The 17,362-nt window shown below is 38.1% G+C and overlaps 1 protein-coding gene across 19 annotated transcripts in view; it reads right to left on the bottom strand.

Annotated features, from left to right (window-relative positions):
* The window catches only part of RALGAPA1 (Ral GTPase activating protein catalytic alpha subunit 1), a 151,575-nt gene extending 135,592 nt beyond the window's left edge, over positions 1 to 15,983 (bottom strand). For 17 of the 19 annotated variants that reach the window (XR_003532151.1, XM_027670920.1, XM_027670900.1 and 14 more), the window contains exons 1-5: positions 15,676 to 15,983; positions 3,591 to 3,701; positions 3,024 to 3,073; positions 1,542 to 1,599; positions 816 to 859 (exon numbers count right to left, since the gene is read on the bottom strand). Coding sequence is in view for 18 of the 19 variants with exons in the window: in XM_027670920.1 (XP_027526721.1) it covers positions 816 to 859; positions 1,542 to 1,599; positions 3,024 to 3,073; positions 3,591 to 3,701; positions 15,676 to 15,781 (369 nt within the window). In the remaining variant the exon portion in view is untranslated. Of the gene's footprint in view, positions 1 to 815; positions 860 to 1,541; positions 1,600 to 3,023; positions 3,074 to 3,590; positions 3,702 to 13,158; positions 13,342 to 15,675 lie in introns of those variants that run through there. The other 2 variants (XM_027670890.1, XM_027670927.1) reach the window with 2 other exon arrangements.
* Positions 15,984 to 17,362: the final 1,379 nt, after the last annotated feature.

A 17,362-nucleotide genomic window follows, 5' to 3' on the forward strand; every position in this document is an offset into this window, starting at 1 on the left:
GTGATAGAAAAAATGAGGGCAAACAGTATGACCACCAGCAATCAGCAGAGCCAATCTAACACATCTGCTGCTCCTGCTGAAATGCAAGGGTAACCCTGGCACCTTCACTGCTGTTTGTCTCACAGAATTTTTCATAGGGGTTTCTCTGAAAGAAGAGGAAAAAACCAACACGTGTCTAATCACCTGCTTGACTACAGCACTTCAAGGCACCACATGAATTTTTCAGAAAATAAAGACTGACATAAAATTTCTAAATGTGTTCGTGACTTAACAACAGAGTGAGCTTTCTGTATCAGAATGACCCATTCTACCTTCTTCCATTTCTCCTTCAAAACAGGTGATGGAGTCCTAGAGCACTCCCCTCCTGGCTCAGTATCAGACAAGCCTGCAGGTGGTTTACAGAAGAATGGAGCAGCTTTTTGCTGCAGTACCAAAACTACATGTTACATTTGAGTGGCTTTTGTTCCATGGTCAGACATTTAAGTTACTCTACCCACCAGCAATCTTCCATTTCCAAGGTAGTTCTGATTCCTGAATCCTGAAACCAGTTTCCTTGCCCCTAACAATGAACGGTTAAGGCAATATTTCTGTGTTAATGCAAAATCCTTTAAACCACTGGCTACTCTATATAAACACATTACTACTCTGAGTAGTTCTATCAAGGTAAAGATGATGACTTGAAGTCATTCTTTCACGACACACAAGTCATGATCTGGTTTTGATTCCTGTGCTTTTACCATAAAAATTTGCTGTTATGTTCTTATCTGTATCTTTAAGTATTTTAAGCAAATGTAGTATGCAACTTTTTCCAATACCTTTAATGAATTTCCAGTGTGAAGAAGCTTCTTTAAAATCAACCCTAAAAAAAAAGGAAAAAAATATTTGTTTGCTTTTGTTCTTTCTTTCTATATAAGTAAGATGTCAGAGTTCTCGGTCAGACTTGATAGTAACTTTTAAACAAGTCCTTGGCAATCTCCAGTTTAATCTTGGTGACCTTGATATCTTCAGGCAACTGACTCAATGCCAGAAGGAAAAAACCAAACATCACCTTTTATAGCTTCCTCATAATGTATAATATCTTTCCCCAAGGACTTCTGAGATGTGTAAATTAAATCATTCTCAAGTTATCACTATGCATAAAATCAGCATTCCCCATTTACAAACACCAACCTCATGTCAATTTTGAAATGTATTACTAAAAGAAAAAAATAAGGAAAAAATAATAATTAAAACTTTAAACTTTCCACTTTGTCCTTGTTCTTTCTCAGCCACTGTTCTATTTCCAGATTCCCAGATTTAATTCTACCTAAAAGAGCATTCATTACTTTGGTGGGGTTTTTTATTTGTTTTCTTTATTATTATATTTTTCCTTAACCTAGCTTGCAAGAGTTTCAAGACCATAATCCCTGGTACACCACTTAAAGTTCAAGGAAATGAGTAGCATAAACTACTAGTATCTACTAATAAAAAAGAAGCTCAAAAAGAACAACAACAAAAAAAAAGTGAGGAAAAAAAATAAAAAGTAAAGAAAATCAACTTACCAATACTATGAAATTGCCATCTCTGATGAATCCTCTCAGGAAGGAGTTGTAAAATTTTCTATAAAAAAACAGAACCCAAGGATGTATGTTGCAGATGTTGCTCTTGGAAGACAAAAGAGTGCTTTCACAAAGGCCACAGGTCAGAAACCAAAGCACCAACTTAGAAAATTCCCACACTGCTCTCCTTGGAAGCATTATTGTCCTTTCAAGATGATCCCATTCCTAAAGCTAAGAAGCCCAAAGGCTCTGACAGACTGTCTGACAAATCCTGCATTGGAGACTTCAGATGTTACTGCAGTTCATCTGGCTCCACTGCCTCTCTGATAGATACTGCTGCTTATAGCCTAGGGAATGCAATAGGATGAGCGTCTGCCTCAGTTCTAGTTCACAACAGGTTGCATTAGGTTATTCCACCTTTCTAGTGGCTTAAACTAGGATGTTCAGCTGTCAGCTTGCCTATGTGGCACAAGCAAATATTCGCTTCTGCCTTCTCAGAGGGGTAATGAGCTACAGCAAAACAACCAAGACAAGACCTCTACACCTAGGTTGGAGGATGATCATCTTCAGACAGTAAGAAACAGAGCAGTTAGTAACAAAGGCAGTTAAAAATTTATCATGTAGCACTTGCAACATTTAAACTAGAGCCACTTGCAACTTGTAAATAACCTAGTTTCTCAAATAAATTCCTGGATGTGGCCCTCCAGCACCCTGTACAACTGCTTCCAAAGCACAGATCACCTAATATCCCTTTATGCAGGAACTAGTGAACAAATGAACTAGCTCTCTTCAGATTCACCAACATACTTCACTAATCAATAAATAATAACTGAATTTGTATTCAATCATGAGATAAGCATTGATTAGCTTTCAGTTTTACGTATCTAAAAAAAAAACCATAGTCCTTGTTCTATAATTAGAAGCCTCCATCAAAAAGGAAAGACAAAAATTTAACATTCTAAGCTATTTCTAAACTATAGTGTCTGCTCAGAAATGTTCTGATTAAATTAAATTAGTTTCTAATTTACCTAAATTAATTCAAGATATGCTTTTGGAAATGATATTGTGAAATGCAATTTTCAAATAATGAATCTTTTTGAAAGTAAAAAGGATCTATAAAAAACAATTCTGCAGTAGCAATCTATTATGAGAAAAATCAGAGATAACAGCAACCAAAAAGTCAAACAGATCATGACTAAACAGAGATTGACTTTATGAGCATTTCAAAGTGTATAATGCACTATGGGGGAAACACCACCACCAAAGAGTATTGAACTATCTGCAGACATAGAAAATATCTTTTTCCAGTTTAGACATCTTCTTGCAAAACTGCAAGTCGAATTCTTTTTCTTCTCACATAAAGCACATAAATTCAGCTCTAAGCAAAAGGAAGAAGGAAAGCAGTTAAATGCAAAGTGTATTTCCAGGCAACTGTAGAATAACAGGACTTAATTCAAAGCAAAAAACATATTCAAATTATCTTACCTCAAAAATAAAAAGAATAGAATCTAATTCTTCTCTCTGAGACTTGTGACCTAGATGCAATTAAAAATAAATAGAAGATGCACTTTCATTATCAAAACAAAATATAAAAGCACTGACAAAGATCCTTAAATGTGTAAAACAAAACCCTGCATTTACGCAATCATAACTTTGCATTACTTATGCAAATAAAAATTACATTTCATAAATACAGTTTATAACAGGTACAGTTTGTATAACTTCCTATTATGGCATCAACAGCTGGGAGAGATTAAGTTACACAATATCTTGTTAAAGAATAATTCTGCAAAACATGAAGTATAACACCTTAAGAATCCTCACTTTGCAAAAGGACAAACCTCATCATCAGAGAATAAACACCTCTTGCTCACCTCCATTGTGCATGTCTCACTGCTCTGCCTTTATTTGCAAAGTTAGTGCTTACACATATTTCTGCACAGCTAATGTTACCATTTGTGACCGCATAGGGCTTTATTTACAGCACCCTATGTTATTTTATAACAAAAACACAAGAACTTCGACAAAAAATGTTCTATTTAGAATACTTACCTTTTTGTTTAAGGCCTACTTCAATAGTCACAAAGTTTTCAAAGAACACATAATATATATGTGAGAAATGTAGGTCAAAAAACTGTTTGAGATCAATTGATTCTGCATTCTCTGAAAAACAAAACAGAACATTGTTTATATTTCTTTCGAATATTCATAATCAACCACTGCATACCATTAACCAGCAGTAAGAACTGAAGATATTTAAAAGAAAAGTTATCATTGGTAAAGAAGCTATTGAAGTTTTTATTCTTTATATTGAGGCTAATAAAATTCAGGATGGCATGCCATAAGTGCCTAGTGAATTTTAAACCAGGAAGCAGCATCTTCTTGCACGCTCACTGTTTGCATGACAGTAATGCCAGCAAATCCCAATTCCATCAGGACTAGCACTGTACAGATAAATCTGATTTTAATTGTTAATTTCATAAAAATAAAGTTGGCAATGGTGCCCAAACTCTACAGCAGAAAGACCATCATGATTCCCAACTGTAATTACTAGACACAACTAAGCTTACTAAAGAAGTATAAGAAGGATGGTAAACGAGGAACACATCTGTTCTTTGGAAAAACAAGCTGTGAGGACGTTAACAGCAGCACTGGATTCCCACCGTTGCCTCCTTATTCCCTCCAAGTTCCAACATGCACTTTACTTTCTAGTCTGGCTCAGCCCCCCAAACTCCTTTGATTGTGTGGTCTCAGGAGATCAGAAGCTAGGACCTCAGAGATACCCTGAGGTGGAAAAAATCACTAAGTATGGAGGGACGTGTTTTCTTGTGTACCCCAGGAAAGTTTCCAGACTCTCTTCCCACAACCCCCCAGATGGTTTTGTGCAAATCCCCAGTAAAAAAAATACAGAGTGATTTATCTAGATTAATTTTAAACCAATCATTTTAAACAACCAATTCCTTCAAGTCTTAGTACACACTGAACCAAAAGACACTCTCTGTCCCGTTATTCAACTACATAAGACTAGAGAAATTAGGTGGACAAAACAACAGCATGGAAGCCAAACTCTCCCCTTTCAGCATACTGATGTGAAACAAACAAAACCAAACAAATAAAACATGAAGGCAGCCCTTTCACCAGCTCTACACACTGAGACATCATCTTTCACTGTAGATATATCTTCTATATATCGCCTTCTAATTCTGTATGGGATCACAGGGGTTTTAACCTATGTATTCTAATTTAGAATACATCAATCTTTATCATCTTACATGACTGGATATACAAATGGTAGAGTATAAAGCACAAAATGAATCAATTGAAATGCCAAGACCATGGCATATTTTCAGTTATATTTTATTATGTAGCTTTAGAGGACTATCTCAACACAAATTTTGCTATAGAAGTTTCCAATATAGATTTTGCTGTATCACAGCATTCTGTCAACATCTTGCATAATGAGCGTAGCAGAGCCAGAGTGCTCTAATATAGCTGACAGAACTGTATTAGCAGCTAAGATCAACTCTTAAGCAAGGCAGTTCAGCTGGGAATAAACTTAGTGGTCCAGAGCAGCAAGCACGTGCCTGACCATCTACAGGATTACCAAACTCCCAGTTCTGCAGAAACTGCTCCACCACATACAGATCAGCAGCTGAACTGTCAGAGTTTAACAGATGGAAATGTTATAGGACAACAAAAACCAATTCCACTTTAAACAAGCTACACAATGATTTTCAATTGTCCGGGCAAGTGCACACAAAATGGAGCTATCACTAGAGCACAGGCAAAGCCATTATAAACACTTCCATTCATGTGGCAGAACCCTAAGTGAGTTCTAGGCTAGGGACAAGAAAATAGAGGTGGAAGAAAATAAAAAGAGTTTGAGATGGGAGGATTAAAGGAAAAAAAGAAAGCAATGATTGAGATGTTTGGAATAAGGGTGGCAGAAGGTATTCTGTAGTCCATATATTTAACTGCTAATGGGAATTGCACACAGAAAGTGGTGGAATGGTTCATTTGATGCAAATATGCCAATAAGACTAGTTCCAAATAGGGAAGGGAGGGAGATAAGCAGGGTCTCTGCCAATCAACACACAGAAATGCTTCATTTTTGCAGGCATGTTAAATGTTTTGTTTCCTGAAATAGGCCCTCATTCCTTCCCCAGACATGGATCAACTCTGAAAATGAAAAAAAAAAATCCCAAATCAAACGTATTCTTTAAACAATCTTAATAAAACAGTCAGTAATTTCTAGAGACACTACTCCTAGATTCTTCAGGCAACAAACTGAAGGCTTGTCTACATAACCAGCTGAACAGTGATTGTCATTTTACCACATAATTGCATATGTACAATTGGTACTGTGGTAATGCATTCTGACTTTGGGGTAGGAGGTAGGGTGGAATTGCAGAGGTTTGTCCTTTTTTTTTTTAATTATTTTTATATTGTCTTTATTTATTAAAAAAAATGTGGTGTCAATGACCTCAGAAAATGCTTGAAGGAGCATTGGTAGACCTGTACTATTACCACTAACACCTAATTAACATTAAAAGCATACTTTTAGAATACAGCTATAACTTGCAAGAGTAGGAGGCAAAGTAAAAAATTCCTTGACTTCACAACTTCCATAGCTAATGCATTTCACTCTGATTTCTTCCTAAGATCACACTTGATAGCATAATCAAAAGCAAGTTTTTAAAATTCAAACCAGTTACCAACAACTGAATTCTTGCAATAAACTCTAATGCATTAGATGGAAGAAAATATGACATTTTATTCAATGGGAATTTCGTTCTTTCATCATGTGAAAATAATACTTTTTAAAAAACCCACCAACTATTTCTGTTAATGCTGAAAAATAGGTTTCCTTCTAAGGGAGGGAAAATACAGTTGTTCTTCTGATAGGTTTGCCACCTAGAAAAAGACAGAATCTGCTCATCATCAAAGGACACCTATAGCGCAAGGTAAGTGTATTCAGCAAGCTGCTGGTGCAGAAATTTGTAACCTTGCATTGGTCGAGAAGGTTGGAATTCATTATAAATACCCTGACCAAGAATTATGGCAAGAAGGAAGAGGGGGAAGGAAAAGCAGATACAGCATGGAGATAACAATGTAGACCTTAAAAGAGTTCGATCTGGAAATCATCTAATCTGGCCACCTGTAAACATTCCATCTCACAGCTACCTCTATACAAGGTATAATCCATAAGACTAATACATGCATGGAGAGACTATTGCTCTCCTTGATTACTGTAACATTAAAACTTCCAGTTATATGCTGCTGTTATAGCTTTCTTCATTAATTAAGGATCTGATATTTTTCTTAATGAAAATGTCTCTAAAATACTCAGTTTATCCTTTCAATCAGCTAAAGATACAGCTCCTCAGTTCTCACATCTTAAACCATTTTCTCCAACACTAGGTCACTGTCTCTTCTCTATATTCTCTAATTATCATAAATGTTGCGTACAAACATAAAAATAATTTCCTCTACAAGCAGCATATCCTTTTCAGACAGCCTTGAACTGGGAATTTGCAGGAAGTTGCTTCTCTGTTTTGGCTAGTTAAGTCTTTTCTGCCTTTTTAAGAAGAGACATAGCCCTGTTTTGAGATAAAGTAGGATTAAACAGAAACAGGCTTTCCTCCATAACTTCCAGTACATTTCTTTTTTTATTTTCTAAAAAAAGAACTTAGTTACATGATCTGTGGTAGAAGAATACAAACAAACTAATGTACGCCTTGTGTTCTTGTTTCTATGTCCGGACTGGGAGAGAAGGACTCAGAAATAGATCTGGCACCATATGAAATAGTTGGAAAAGTTCCTCAGAATGTGAGAAGGAAAAATGAGACACTACTGTATTCCAATGATGTAAAAACTAAAGTTTCTACTGAACAAAGCATAGTTCTAGTACACTAAAATCCTGATTTCCAGTATTTTAAAAAGCTGTTTGTCAAGAAAATGCAGTTTTCTTCATGCTTTAGAAGAGCAAGAAACATGGATCTTTGATTGCTCATTTTTCCTTAATAATTTTCTGTAACTTAAAAACTGGTACAAATCTGATCTGTCTACTAACTCTGTGTTCAGTGGGTTTTTGTTTGTTTTGGTTTTTTGTTGTTCTTTTTGTTTGGGTTTTTGTTTTGTTTCAAGGAGAAGATTACATTTAAGCACAAAGAGACATAGTACAGCTTCTCTGTCCTTTTCTTCATCCCATAAAGCTTCTAAAAGAAGGGATTTCAAAGTTCAGCATTAAGAAATTAAGTTCCCTTTTTCAGTTTAAGTTTTAGAAGTTGTACTCAGCTTATGGATTTCTGTTCTAATTTGATGCAAGAAACAGAGAAGCAAACTAAAAATGGATGACTAGCTATTTAAGATATTTGACCCTCATTACAAGAGCATTCAAGTACCAGATCTACTGGAGTTCCTATTTCCATCAAACCCACTGAAATATGGAAGTTCTGCTACTCCCTACCTTATGACTGCAGCAGTAGCAAAGAAGGACTAAAGAGAAAAACCCAAAACAATCAAACCAAAAAACCCTCCTACCAACTTGTGTGACTGTATTTTAGAAACTTGTTTCCTATGTTTTCAAATGGTCAACTCTTGGAGGTTAATTGTTCAGAACTTTCTGAAAGATTACTTTCTTTTTAAGGATCTCAGTAAAATATCCAAAACTTAAGTGTCCATGCTGATCACCTTAGTAAGCAAAGATTCCAGGCCAAAGTCTTCTTGCAGAAAATTTGTTCTGACTGAAAGTAAACCCATGTGCTCCAGTGCTTTTATTATTGTTCATTTATTAGCACATCCCTTTTTAACAAGGAATAATTTCCATTCAGAAAAGTATTTCAATAAAAATTTCACCCTTAATAGTACACATTAGAAGGAGGATACTATTTGAATATCATACTTAGAATTACAACGCAAAAGTAAGGGATCACTTGAACAAGAATTTGCAGAGCTTACAAGTTTACATGTACAACACCCCAATCCTTTATTGGAAGAAGATCTCAGTGGCCTTTAACTGTTATTATACACAATTTGTCTTCCCTGTTCATTTTGTTTTCTAAGTATTACCCTATAAATTATTATAAACTAATCCACAAAATCTGCTATGTATTTATAAATGAGTTGAGGGGAATGCATCTATACCATTTAGATGATGGCCTGCCGTACAAAATTAAAATATTATAAAGCATGTAAGTTAGTACCTTTCTGCACAGGACAGAATCAAACAATCAAAATACTGAACTTAAAAAGAAATACCCCAAAACAGATCTTAGACATATGTTAACTTGTCTGAAAAGAACTTTCATCAGTTCACACTGCATTGCAGAAATTTAACAAAATAGTCTAAGCCATTACAGATTAGGTTGTGGTTAATTTTATGTTCTATTTTAAGAGTTTCAGAATTTATACTATGTTTATGTATAAAATTGTCCGAGCATACAGTATAACAAAAACATTATATTGTTTCATTCCAAGACTTACTGGCTTTTAGGTCACTTTCCCTCATCCTTACTCAAAACCAAAATACTAATGACAACTGCAGCAAACAATGACCTGGAAGATGGCCAGACTTCTGGATCTATTTCTGTAAAGCAGAGGCCTGCTATAGACTGACATGTTCAGTATTCATCCTTGCAACAAACTGCTGCCACCAGAAAGCAAGAGTCCTCCAGTGTCCTCCATTTCAGTTAACATACAATCAAACTGGACCATAGAACTTACTCATTCTTAATTCTCCATGCTGAAAAATTTAAGGGCTTCTGCACAGGAAAACAGCAGACAGGTTCAGTTACATAGGGACTGTCTCTTGAATAGAAAAGCATGTAACTGAGAAAGGTTAAGTGGAAAACCTCGGGAGCCAACTGCTGGCTCTGGCATAGTTAACACTGTCAAAGTGAAAGAGCCCTGATAACGGACCACAAATGCAAATCTATTAAACAAAGCCTTCACATTTGCAGTATCTGTAACTGTTTCAGATCTAACTAACAGCTATTTACCAAAACCAATTTTTTTAAAAAAGGTAATTTCGTCAAAGAAAATATTCTTGAGTTTTTTGGTACTGAAAAAGGAACAGACTTAAAGCAATCTCCTAATGGACTTCTATTTTGCATCGGACAAGTCTGAACTCCCAATCACCACCAATTTTTAGATAAAAACACAAAAGAAAAAAAAATCACAAATAAATAAGCAGGTTAACAGCACCAATGAACATCACCTACATACAAACTGTTACACCAGTGCTTTACAGGATTGAGCAGAAGCAGCTGCCAGCTTTCCAAGCTAATTCTCTCAGGGTGCTTGCAGCCTCCGGAAGAGTTACACTAGTAAACTTTTAGGAAATACTTCCATAACAATTCACACGTGTTCCAGAACTTAAGCCTTTATTTAAGCAACTTCAAACGCTTCCATAGTAATGTACTTATTTTCATTCCAAACTGCCACAAGCTAAACCCACACAAACCTTTTCCTTCACAACCAAGTGGTCAGAGCTTCCCCTTTGTCTACCCTGGGGCTTTGATCTGGCTCCAGCCCTTAGCCTTGAAATTGAGCAGCCCTGGCCACTGCTGCACTCTGCAAGTCGAGCGCAACATTAGCCAAAATACTAAAGCAAAGCAAATCTTCCCCCTCTGCTCCTGACCAAAACATAATTGGTTCAGGATAAGTAAAGGCTGACAGAACATGAAGTCTAATTTCTTAAACTGCATGCAACGTACATCCAGATCCACAAGTTACAGCAGTGACATTGTCTTTGACTTAGATTTACCAGGAAAGAAAAACAAACAAGAAAAAGAACCAAAAACAAATCTCTACAACTATAGCAAAAAATAACACAGTTTTGCACATCCACGGAAACTTCTGGAATAGTTATCTGCAAGAAAACTCCAGACAGCTAGTTTTGTTGTAGCTTCTCATTTGCTCTCACTTTAACAACCATAAAACACTTTTCATTTATGACCGATGTTGATAATGTGCAACACCAATGAATGTCATCCAGCTGAAGCATTAGGGCCGACTGTCAGTGAAACAGATTTCTTAAATTAAAATCCCTGTAGATAAATGCAATCTCTGTTTAAGTATATTATTTAATATTAAACAATACATCACAATGGATATATTGGGTCCAACACAGCCCATTTCATTCTGTTCAGTATAGCTTGACTTTTCCCCTTCGGAGATTGCTTACATGAGACGTAAAGCACTAACTAACCACCAAGAATATAAAAACCAAAATAATAAAAAAACCACCCCACACTTTAGATACTCAGTTCTTTTAGTGTTCCATTTTACAAGTATTCTCTCCATGGTTCCAGAGATAAAAGCAGTATAGAGATATCAGATACAAATAAAATAATTGATGAGAAGCAGTATATTTCCTTTTTTCTTTGTTCTGGATTAACAGATTACAGGCCTGTAATTTCTCCTCTACAAAAATGTGAAAAGGGAGGGGAACACAACCCAACCCAACAAGAAAATAATTATCTTAAGAATTCAGCTCTATAGGTAAATTTTAAGCCAAGTAAGTTCATTTTACTTACTTGCACACAGTAAGATTACATAGAAATCATTAAATATTCAGAGGTTTTAGCTTTTTTTAAAAAAATACATATATTTACACATTCTGACAAATTCAACAGGTAGCATCAACATATTTGATATCAAAACAAAAAGTCAATATTGTTAAGGTAAGATCTTATGAAAGGGTCACATATCTAGTTGCCTTAATTATTTACAGAATGCTCACAGCAGTGTTTTAACAATAGGACATATCAACTAAGATTTGATGCTTGAAAGATTACTAGAAAAAACTTTTATAAACTACCATTTTAAAATCATAAAATTTTTGTTTGATGTTGAAGTCTGATTAAACAGTGCCACATTATAAGAAAAATGCAATATTATTTCCATGTTAGTTCTTTTTAATTATCCCCAAAATTGCAATTAGCTGCTAATTGACTGAGGACTGCTAAAAATAAATATATTTTCTGGAAAATCACAGGTTTCATTCCACAGGCAATACCTTATCTCATAAGGTGCACAATGTGCCTCCCCTTTCATCTGCAGGAGAATTCTCAGTGATCACCTGCACTAACAGCGGCTGGCAGCCTTCCTTACAGCAAAGCCTCCCTTCTGAAAAGGCTGAGCCCCTGCCATATAGACTGCAAGGGAAACCCGTTCGACATTCCCGTTCAAGGTCTATATACTCTAACTACCACAGGCACAAACAGTAAACACAACTGTTACAGCATTTCCACCATAGAGAAACAAGACAGTAGCACAATTTGATAAAAAGTCACACACTGACCAAGTCAGCATCATGAAACTGTATGAGATTCAAAGCTACTTCTTAGAAGTGAGAAGAAAAAAACCAAAAGGAGTGTGGTGGGGTAAACACTTCCCTATGGGAGGAAACCAATACACCTCAAAAGAATAAAATCTATTAAAGCAGATAGTTCCAATTGTTCCAAGAAATATACTGCAGCAGGATAACAATGAAAAGCAGATTACCTTCATGCACAGACTGCTAAGTCCCAAGATATGAGACTTCAATCTCTTTCCAATTTTTAGTGTTTCTTAGCAACAATAATATTACTTGAAGGTCTCTTAAAGGCTTTAACCTCTACTAAAAAAACCTTACACCTGTGACATGCATAAATTTGTCACATATTACATTTACTTTAACATATCATTTAATTAATTCTTAATTAGTCCCCTGAATTTCACAGAATTTTCTTCAGTTCCTGAATTACAAAAAAAGATGAACAGAGCCAAATTAAAGCAGATCAGAGAACCAAACAGAGACAGGACACTGAAGTGGCAAAGAGCAGTTATCTACAAAACAGTTTCAGGGGAAAAAAAAAGAAAACATAAAAACAAAAACAAAACCAAACCACAACAAATGCATTTTTCCCTAGTATGCCTATACCTGATTGCTAGCCTAGCACTCAAGAGCTTCCCAAGACAAAAATATTTTACTGTAACTCATAATTTCAAAATCAGTTTTCCTAGTTTTTTCATATGTGTTTACATCTTTTTCACTATCTGTCCCTACAGAAAGGGATTTTAAAACTTTCAATATCTTTCCACATTAAAGTTTTGCTCTCATATGAGTCATTCTCATACCTAAATCTTCCATATACTGACTGTAGCAAGAAGACTCCTAAAGCTACAATTGTATTTGGTATAATGGTACATCACTGTTTTATGAAGACACAAAATTTTCTATATATCCTTATGCAGGTAATCTGCATCTTTTACAAAATTTAAACCAAGTTGTCACCAATGACAGGATACCTTTTCCTAGAGGAATATAACTCACTGCATGCTAAGCTATCTTGTAAAAGATGGAATTAAAAAAATTCCATTTAATGTACACTACTTTTAATTTGATAAAAATAAATGTCACAGCCTTTGTGCTATCTATTTACTTAGCTTCATATTAGGTACTTTAATATTGTTCAGTCTCTTCTGGTCCTTACTAACAATGACATTATACTATCGTAAATATTTTTATACAATTCCTGACTAGCACTATTGCCTTGCATGATGCGACTCTCAATCTTTTATCATAATTAAATTTTTTAGATTTCTCCTCTTTGGCTAATTTACAAGTACTCACTTCTTTTCATGACTAGTCCATTATTTTGGCTTAGTTGAGAACTGCTGCTTTGGATGTCTTGATAAATTAGAGAGAAAATGAACTAATACTCCCTTTCCTCCCTTCAAGTCTTAACTATGAATCCAAGGCCATGCCTGTTTATAGTTGCTGAACCAAGGACTAAAGAGTGCAGAAAAATAAAAAGAGCTCTGGTCCGATACACCTTGCAGGCCTACTGAAAGGACTGTAAGTTAAAGAACAAGAGAAAATTCTCTCCTTCTCCTGGATGTGAAACTGCAGAAAATTCTCTTCTGGATAGTCTTTTAGTCTCCAATGTGCAGGGGCTAACAGAGATAAACAAAAATTATTTTTTATTCATGAAGATGGTGAACTGAGATTTCCTCCTTCATCCCCTCAGATAGTCTTTGCCAGTAGCTAACTTGGCTCCCCTGAATACATGGAAACATGGCAATTATTATGGTGGGGGAGTTGTCACTGAGGAAAAAATGATACACAGCACTATGCCGCTCAAGCTGCAGGACGGTGCCTGTGTAAGAAGCCACCTCAGGCAGAAGTTCTATCTTATAAAAACACTTTAATTTTTTTAATCTGGTCCTGCAGATTAGTCAAAGAAACAATTGGAGAAGAAAGGGCATAGAGCTTATGTTTTGGAAGCCACTTTAGGCAGTAGCGAAATTCAAGGAAAAAAGCAAGGAGGTGATCACAGCAAAGACAAACTTCAAATAATCTGCTATACACTTGTCTTGCACTACAGTAGGAATGCGTATAGAAATACCTTATTCCCCTGCCCTAAAAAAGACCTTGTTTTTGTACCTCACGCACCCAAGAATATCTGCATAATGACAAAATCTTGTAGATGTATCCAAAACAAACAAACTAAGAGTACACTTTTCCCTACTTACATAGTCACACACTGTGTTCTCCCAAACTTGGAGATAGTGTGGGAGCTGTGCTTCAACAGATGAGATATACACATGGAGGGTGGGGCATCATATGAAAATATCCCCAGCAGATTTAGTCTGTCTTACAGGCAGTAAACAGAAACCTTAGATTAAATAAGAATGTCTGCTTGACACCAAGTTCATGGCTTTCATCTTACACAATGTATCCAATTATTAAGAAAGCTGAAGAAAAAACATAAAAAAAATTGCAAGCAATAGAAATATCAAATCTAGAACAGATCAGATCAAAATCACTCAGAGTCTTTTGCAGACTAAAGCAAAACTAGAAATATTCAACGTACTTTAGCCAGGAAACCTAAATTCAGAGAGGTACTTAGTTTCTTCAGAATGCTTTTTTCTCTTAAATTTCAACTGATAAAGCAGCTAAAATCAACATAGAGCAAGCCACCACTGGCTCAGTATGGCTTGTTAGGAAGAGTGGTATATTTAATAGGGAGGCAAGAGGAGACATCTGACTATCCAAGCTCTTAGACAGCTAGCTACACAACTATTCTCCATTTCAAGTCTAGATAATTACTATGTTGCAGAAAATAACTCATGCAGCAGCAGATGGTGCAACATGGGAACACCTGTTCCTTCAAACAGCAATATAAAAAAGGGAGCAATAGCCATTTTCCTTTGAAAGGAAAGAATCCAGCTTCAGAGGACAAGGTACATAAATACCACCAAACTGTGGACAGAACCCAAAATAATCCATTCAGCATTCTGTACTAAACACAGAATGCAGCTGCCCTTGACCCAGCCCTGCTCATGTGTTGTTAAACTGTCAGAAGAAACGCAGGGATTTACAGAACTGAAGGGCCCAAAAGACACTCTGGAGCAAACTTCTTTTTTCGAGGATAGCTTGATGACAATTACTTAGAATTTTACAAACATATGCAACTAACAGATATTTTGGAACGGTTAACTTCAGGGGTTTTTTTCCCACAATTTTTTTAGGAAATTATTCCACATAATTACAATTTCCAATTCACTGGCCAGGTTCAGTGGCTGTTCCCATGGAATTGCAGAGGCACTTAAGGGCTTGCCTACCCTCCTTGACCAACTGTGTTTTCAGATTGCCTGTATGGATGCTCCTCCACATCAATTCGAGTGAGCACTTACTGCTGTAGGTCTTACCTTGAAAACGTACACAAACATAAATTGTTACTGCAAGAAAGCAGGGGAGATGGATTAAGGAGTCACAGCATCAGCCACTTCTATTCATGCGCACCAGCAGTTATGTATTCTAGAGAATAATTCACAGTGTAAGCACAGCAGTTTTTCGCCTCCTTCCACAGTCGCCAAAGGAATTTCACCTTCAGACGCGGTGGAAATGTCCGTACTCGGTGGAAAAGCGGGAGCAGAGCATCCCGGGGCCCCGGCACATTGCTGCGGCCCCGCCGTGCGGGGCGTGGGGTCTGCACCCGGCCGCCGGGTGGGGTCTCTGGCCGGAGCGGAGCCCCGGGCCCGCCTCCCGGCCCAGCGCCCGGACCCTGCATGTTCCCGGTCCTGCCTGCGCCGGGACCCGCGGCCCCCGCTAACCCGCTCCCTTCCCCCTTCCCGGTCGCCTCACCGATGAGGACACGCAAGTGCTTGAGACGGGTGAGCGGGTCCTTGCGGGTGTCCAGCACCTTCTGCGTGGATTTCCGCACGTCCCCGTGCGGCTTCTTGGAGAACATCCCGCCGGGCCCGAGCCCGGCCCCGGCGCCGCGCTCCAGAGGTAGACAGCGGCCTCCGGATCCGCCCGCTCCAGGGCCCCTACATATCCAGCGGCGGCAGCGCCGCCTCCTCCTTCAGACTCCGGCTGCGGCGCGGCGAAAGCGGAGGGCGCGGCGCGGAGCCAAGTCCCGGGGCCCGGCCGGGCCTGCGCTGCCCCTACTTCCTCCCCTCGCCCTCCGCCCGCTGCTTCACGACAGCCGTCAGGTGCGACCCCATGCGTCCCCATGGCAACCGCGCCCTGACGTCACGGCGGCGCTGCCCAGCGCACCTCCGAGGCTCGGCGGGCTGGGCCGCGGCTCCCGCCGGACCCATTGCCCAGGACGGGGAGCAGGAGCCGGAGCGGGAGATCGAGGGGTTCGCTGAAGGGTCCTCTGCGCACCTCGGCAACAGTAACTGGTGTAGAAAAAGTTACTTCAGCTGTTTATTAATAAAATGTGAAGTTATCCCATCACACAGCTGCTCTGGCTGGCAGAGACACTGCAGTTTAAAGGGGAATCCTGTGGGCAATAAGGAAATGACATTCAGGTGAGGACCGTATTCACCGTATTCACTACGGCAGCGACTCCAAACCTTTACTCAAGTCTCAGTTGTGCAACCGGCAATTATCTGTCTCATAGTTCCTCTTTCCACACTGGTCCTCAAAGTGCTGCAACTTCTCACCCTGAGCTCCTGCCCAAAGTTGCTTCTCACTGCCTACACCTTTGGCTGTAGCACTGGCATCAAGACTGAACCATCAGGAGTGGCTGGGTCCAGCACGACAATCTGGGGCATCCTCATTTCTTCTGTGCTCCACAGGATGGTCATACCCACGCTGTTCCAACAGCAAAGCCAGAAATGGGCTCAAGAGACAACATTTGTCCCAGCCCCAATCACAACCTCACCAGTGAGGTCTGCAACAACAGCCAGGGAAATGTATGAGGTGCCTTATCAACTTTGCTGCTGAGGGCTGAATTATAAACATTCAAAAAGCCCAAAGTTTCTCCTAAAAGTCCAACATTGGTTTGCAGTCATGAGATAGAGAATTCTTGGACTTTCCAATAGACCTGCTTTATTCATTAAAGATTCATGATTTCCAGTATCTCTTTACTTGGACATTTTCAAACAGTCCCTGGTGCTCAGTTTTGCATTGAGGAAATCCACTTCCATAAGCTAAGAATCTGATTGCAACAGCTGGAGTTTTTAATATAGGCAATATTTAACTATTTGAGACTTTTTATAAAATGGTAAGAGTTGTCACCATTTACATACCTGTTACATAAATAACATAACCCAAGTGTTTAAATGCATGACTAGTTAATGTTAGAAGCACAAGGGCAGCGTGATTTAGTTGGCAGGGCATCAGTGAGGGAGTCAGTGTCACCTGCCTGCCTATGTGGTCTGCCCCAAAGCATCTCATATTCCACCATCTCTGTAAATGGGATCTGAAGATTAGCAATGTTAGGTAATAGCTAATATTACAATTATTTATTTTATTATAGCAGAGTACATTTTAGCTCTCTAAAATCTGACAATGATACATTAATTTATGTGCTTTGTTTTCT

The sequence above is a fragment of the Neopelma chrysocephalum genome, unplaced genomic scaffold (genome assembly GCF_003984885.1).
Source record: "Neopelma chrysocephalum unplaced genomic scaffold, ASM398488v2 Primary Assembly neopelma1_24, whole genome shotgun sequence".
NCBI lineage: Eukaryota > Metazoa > Chordata > Aves > Passeriformes > Pipridae > Neopelma > Neopelma chrysocephalum.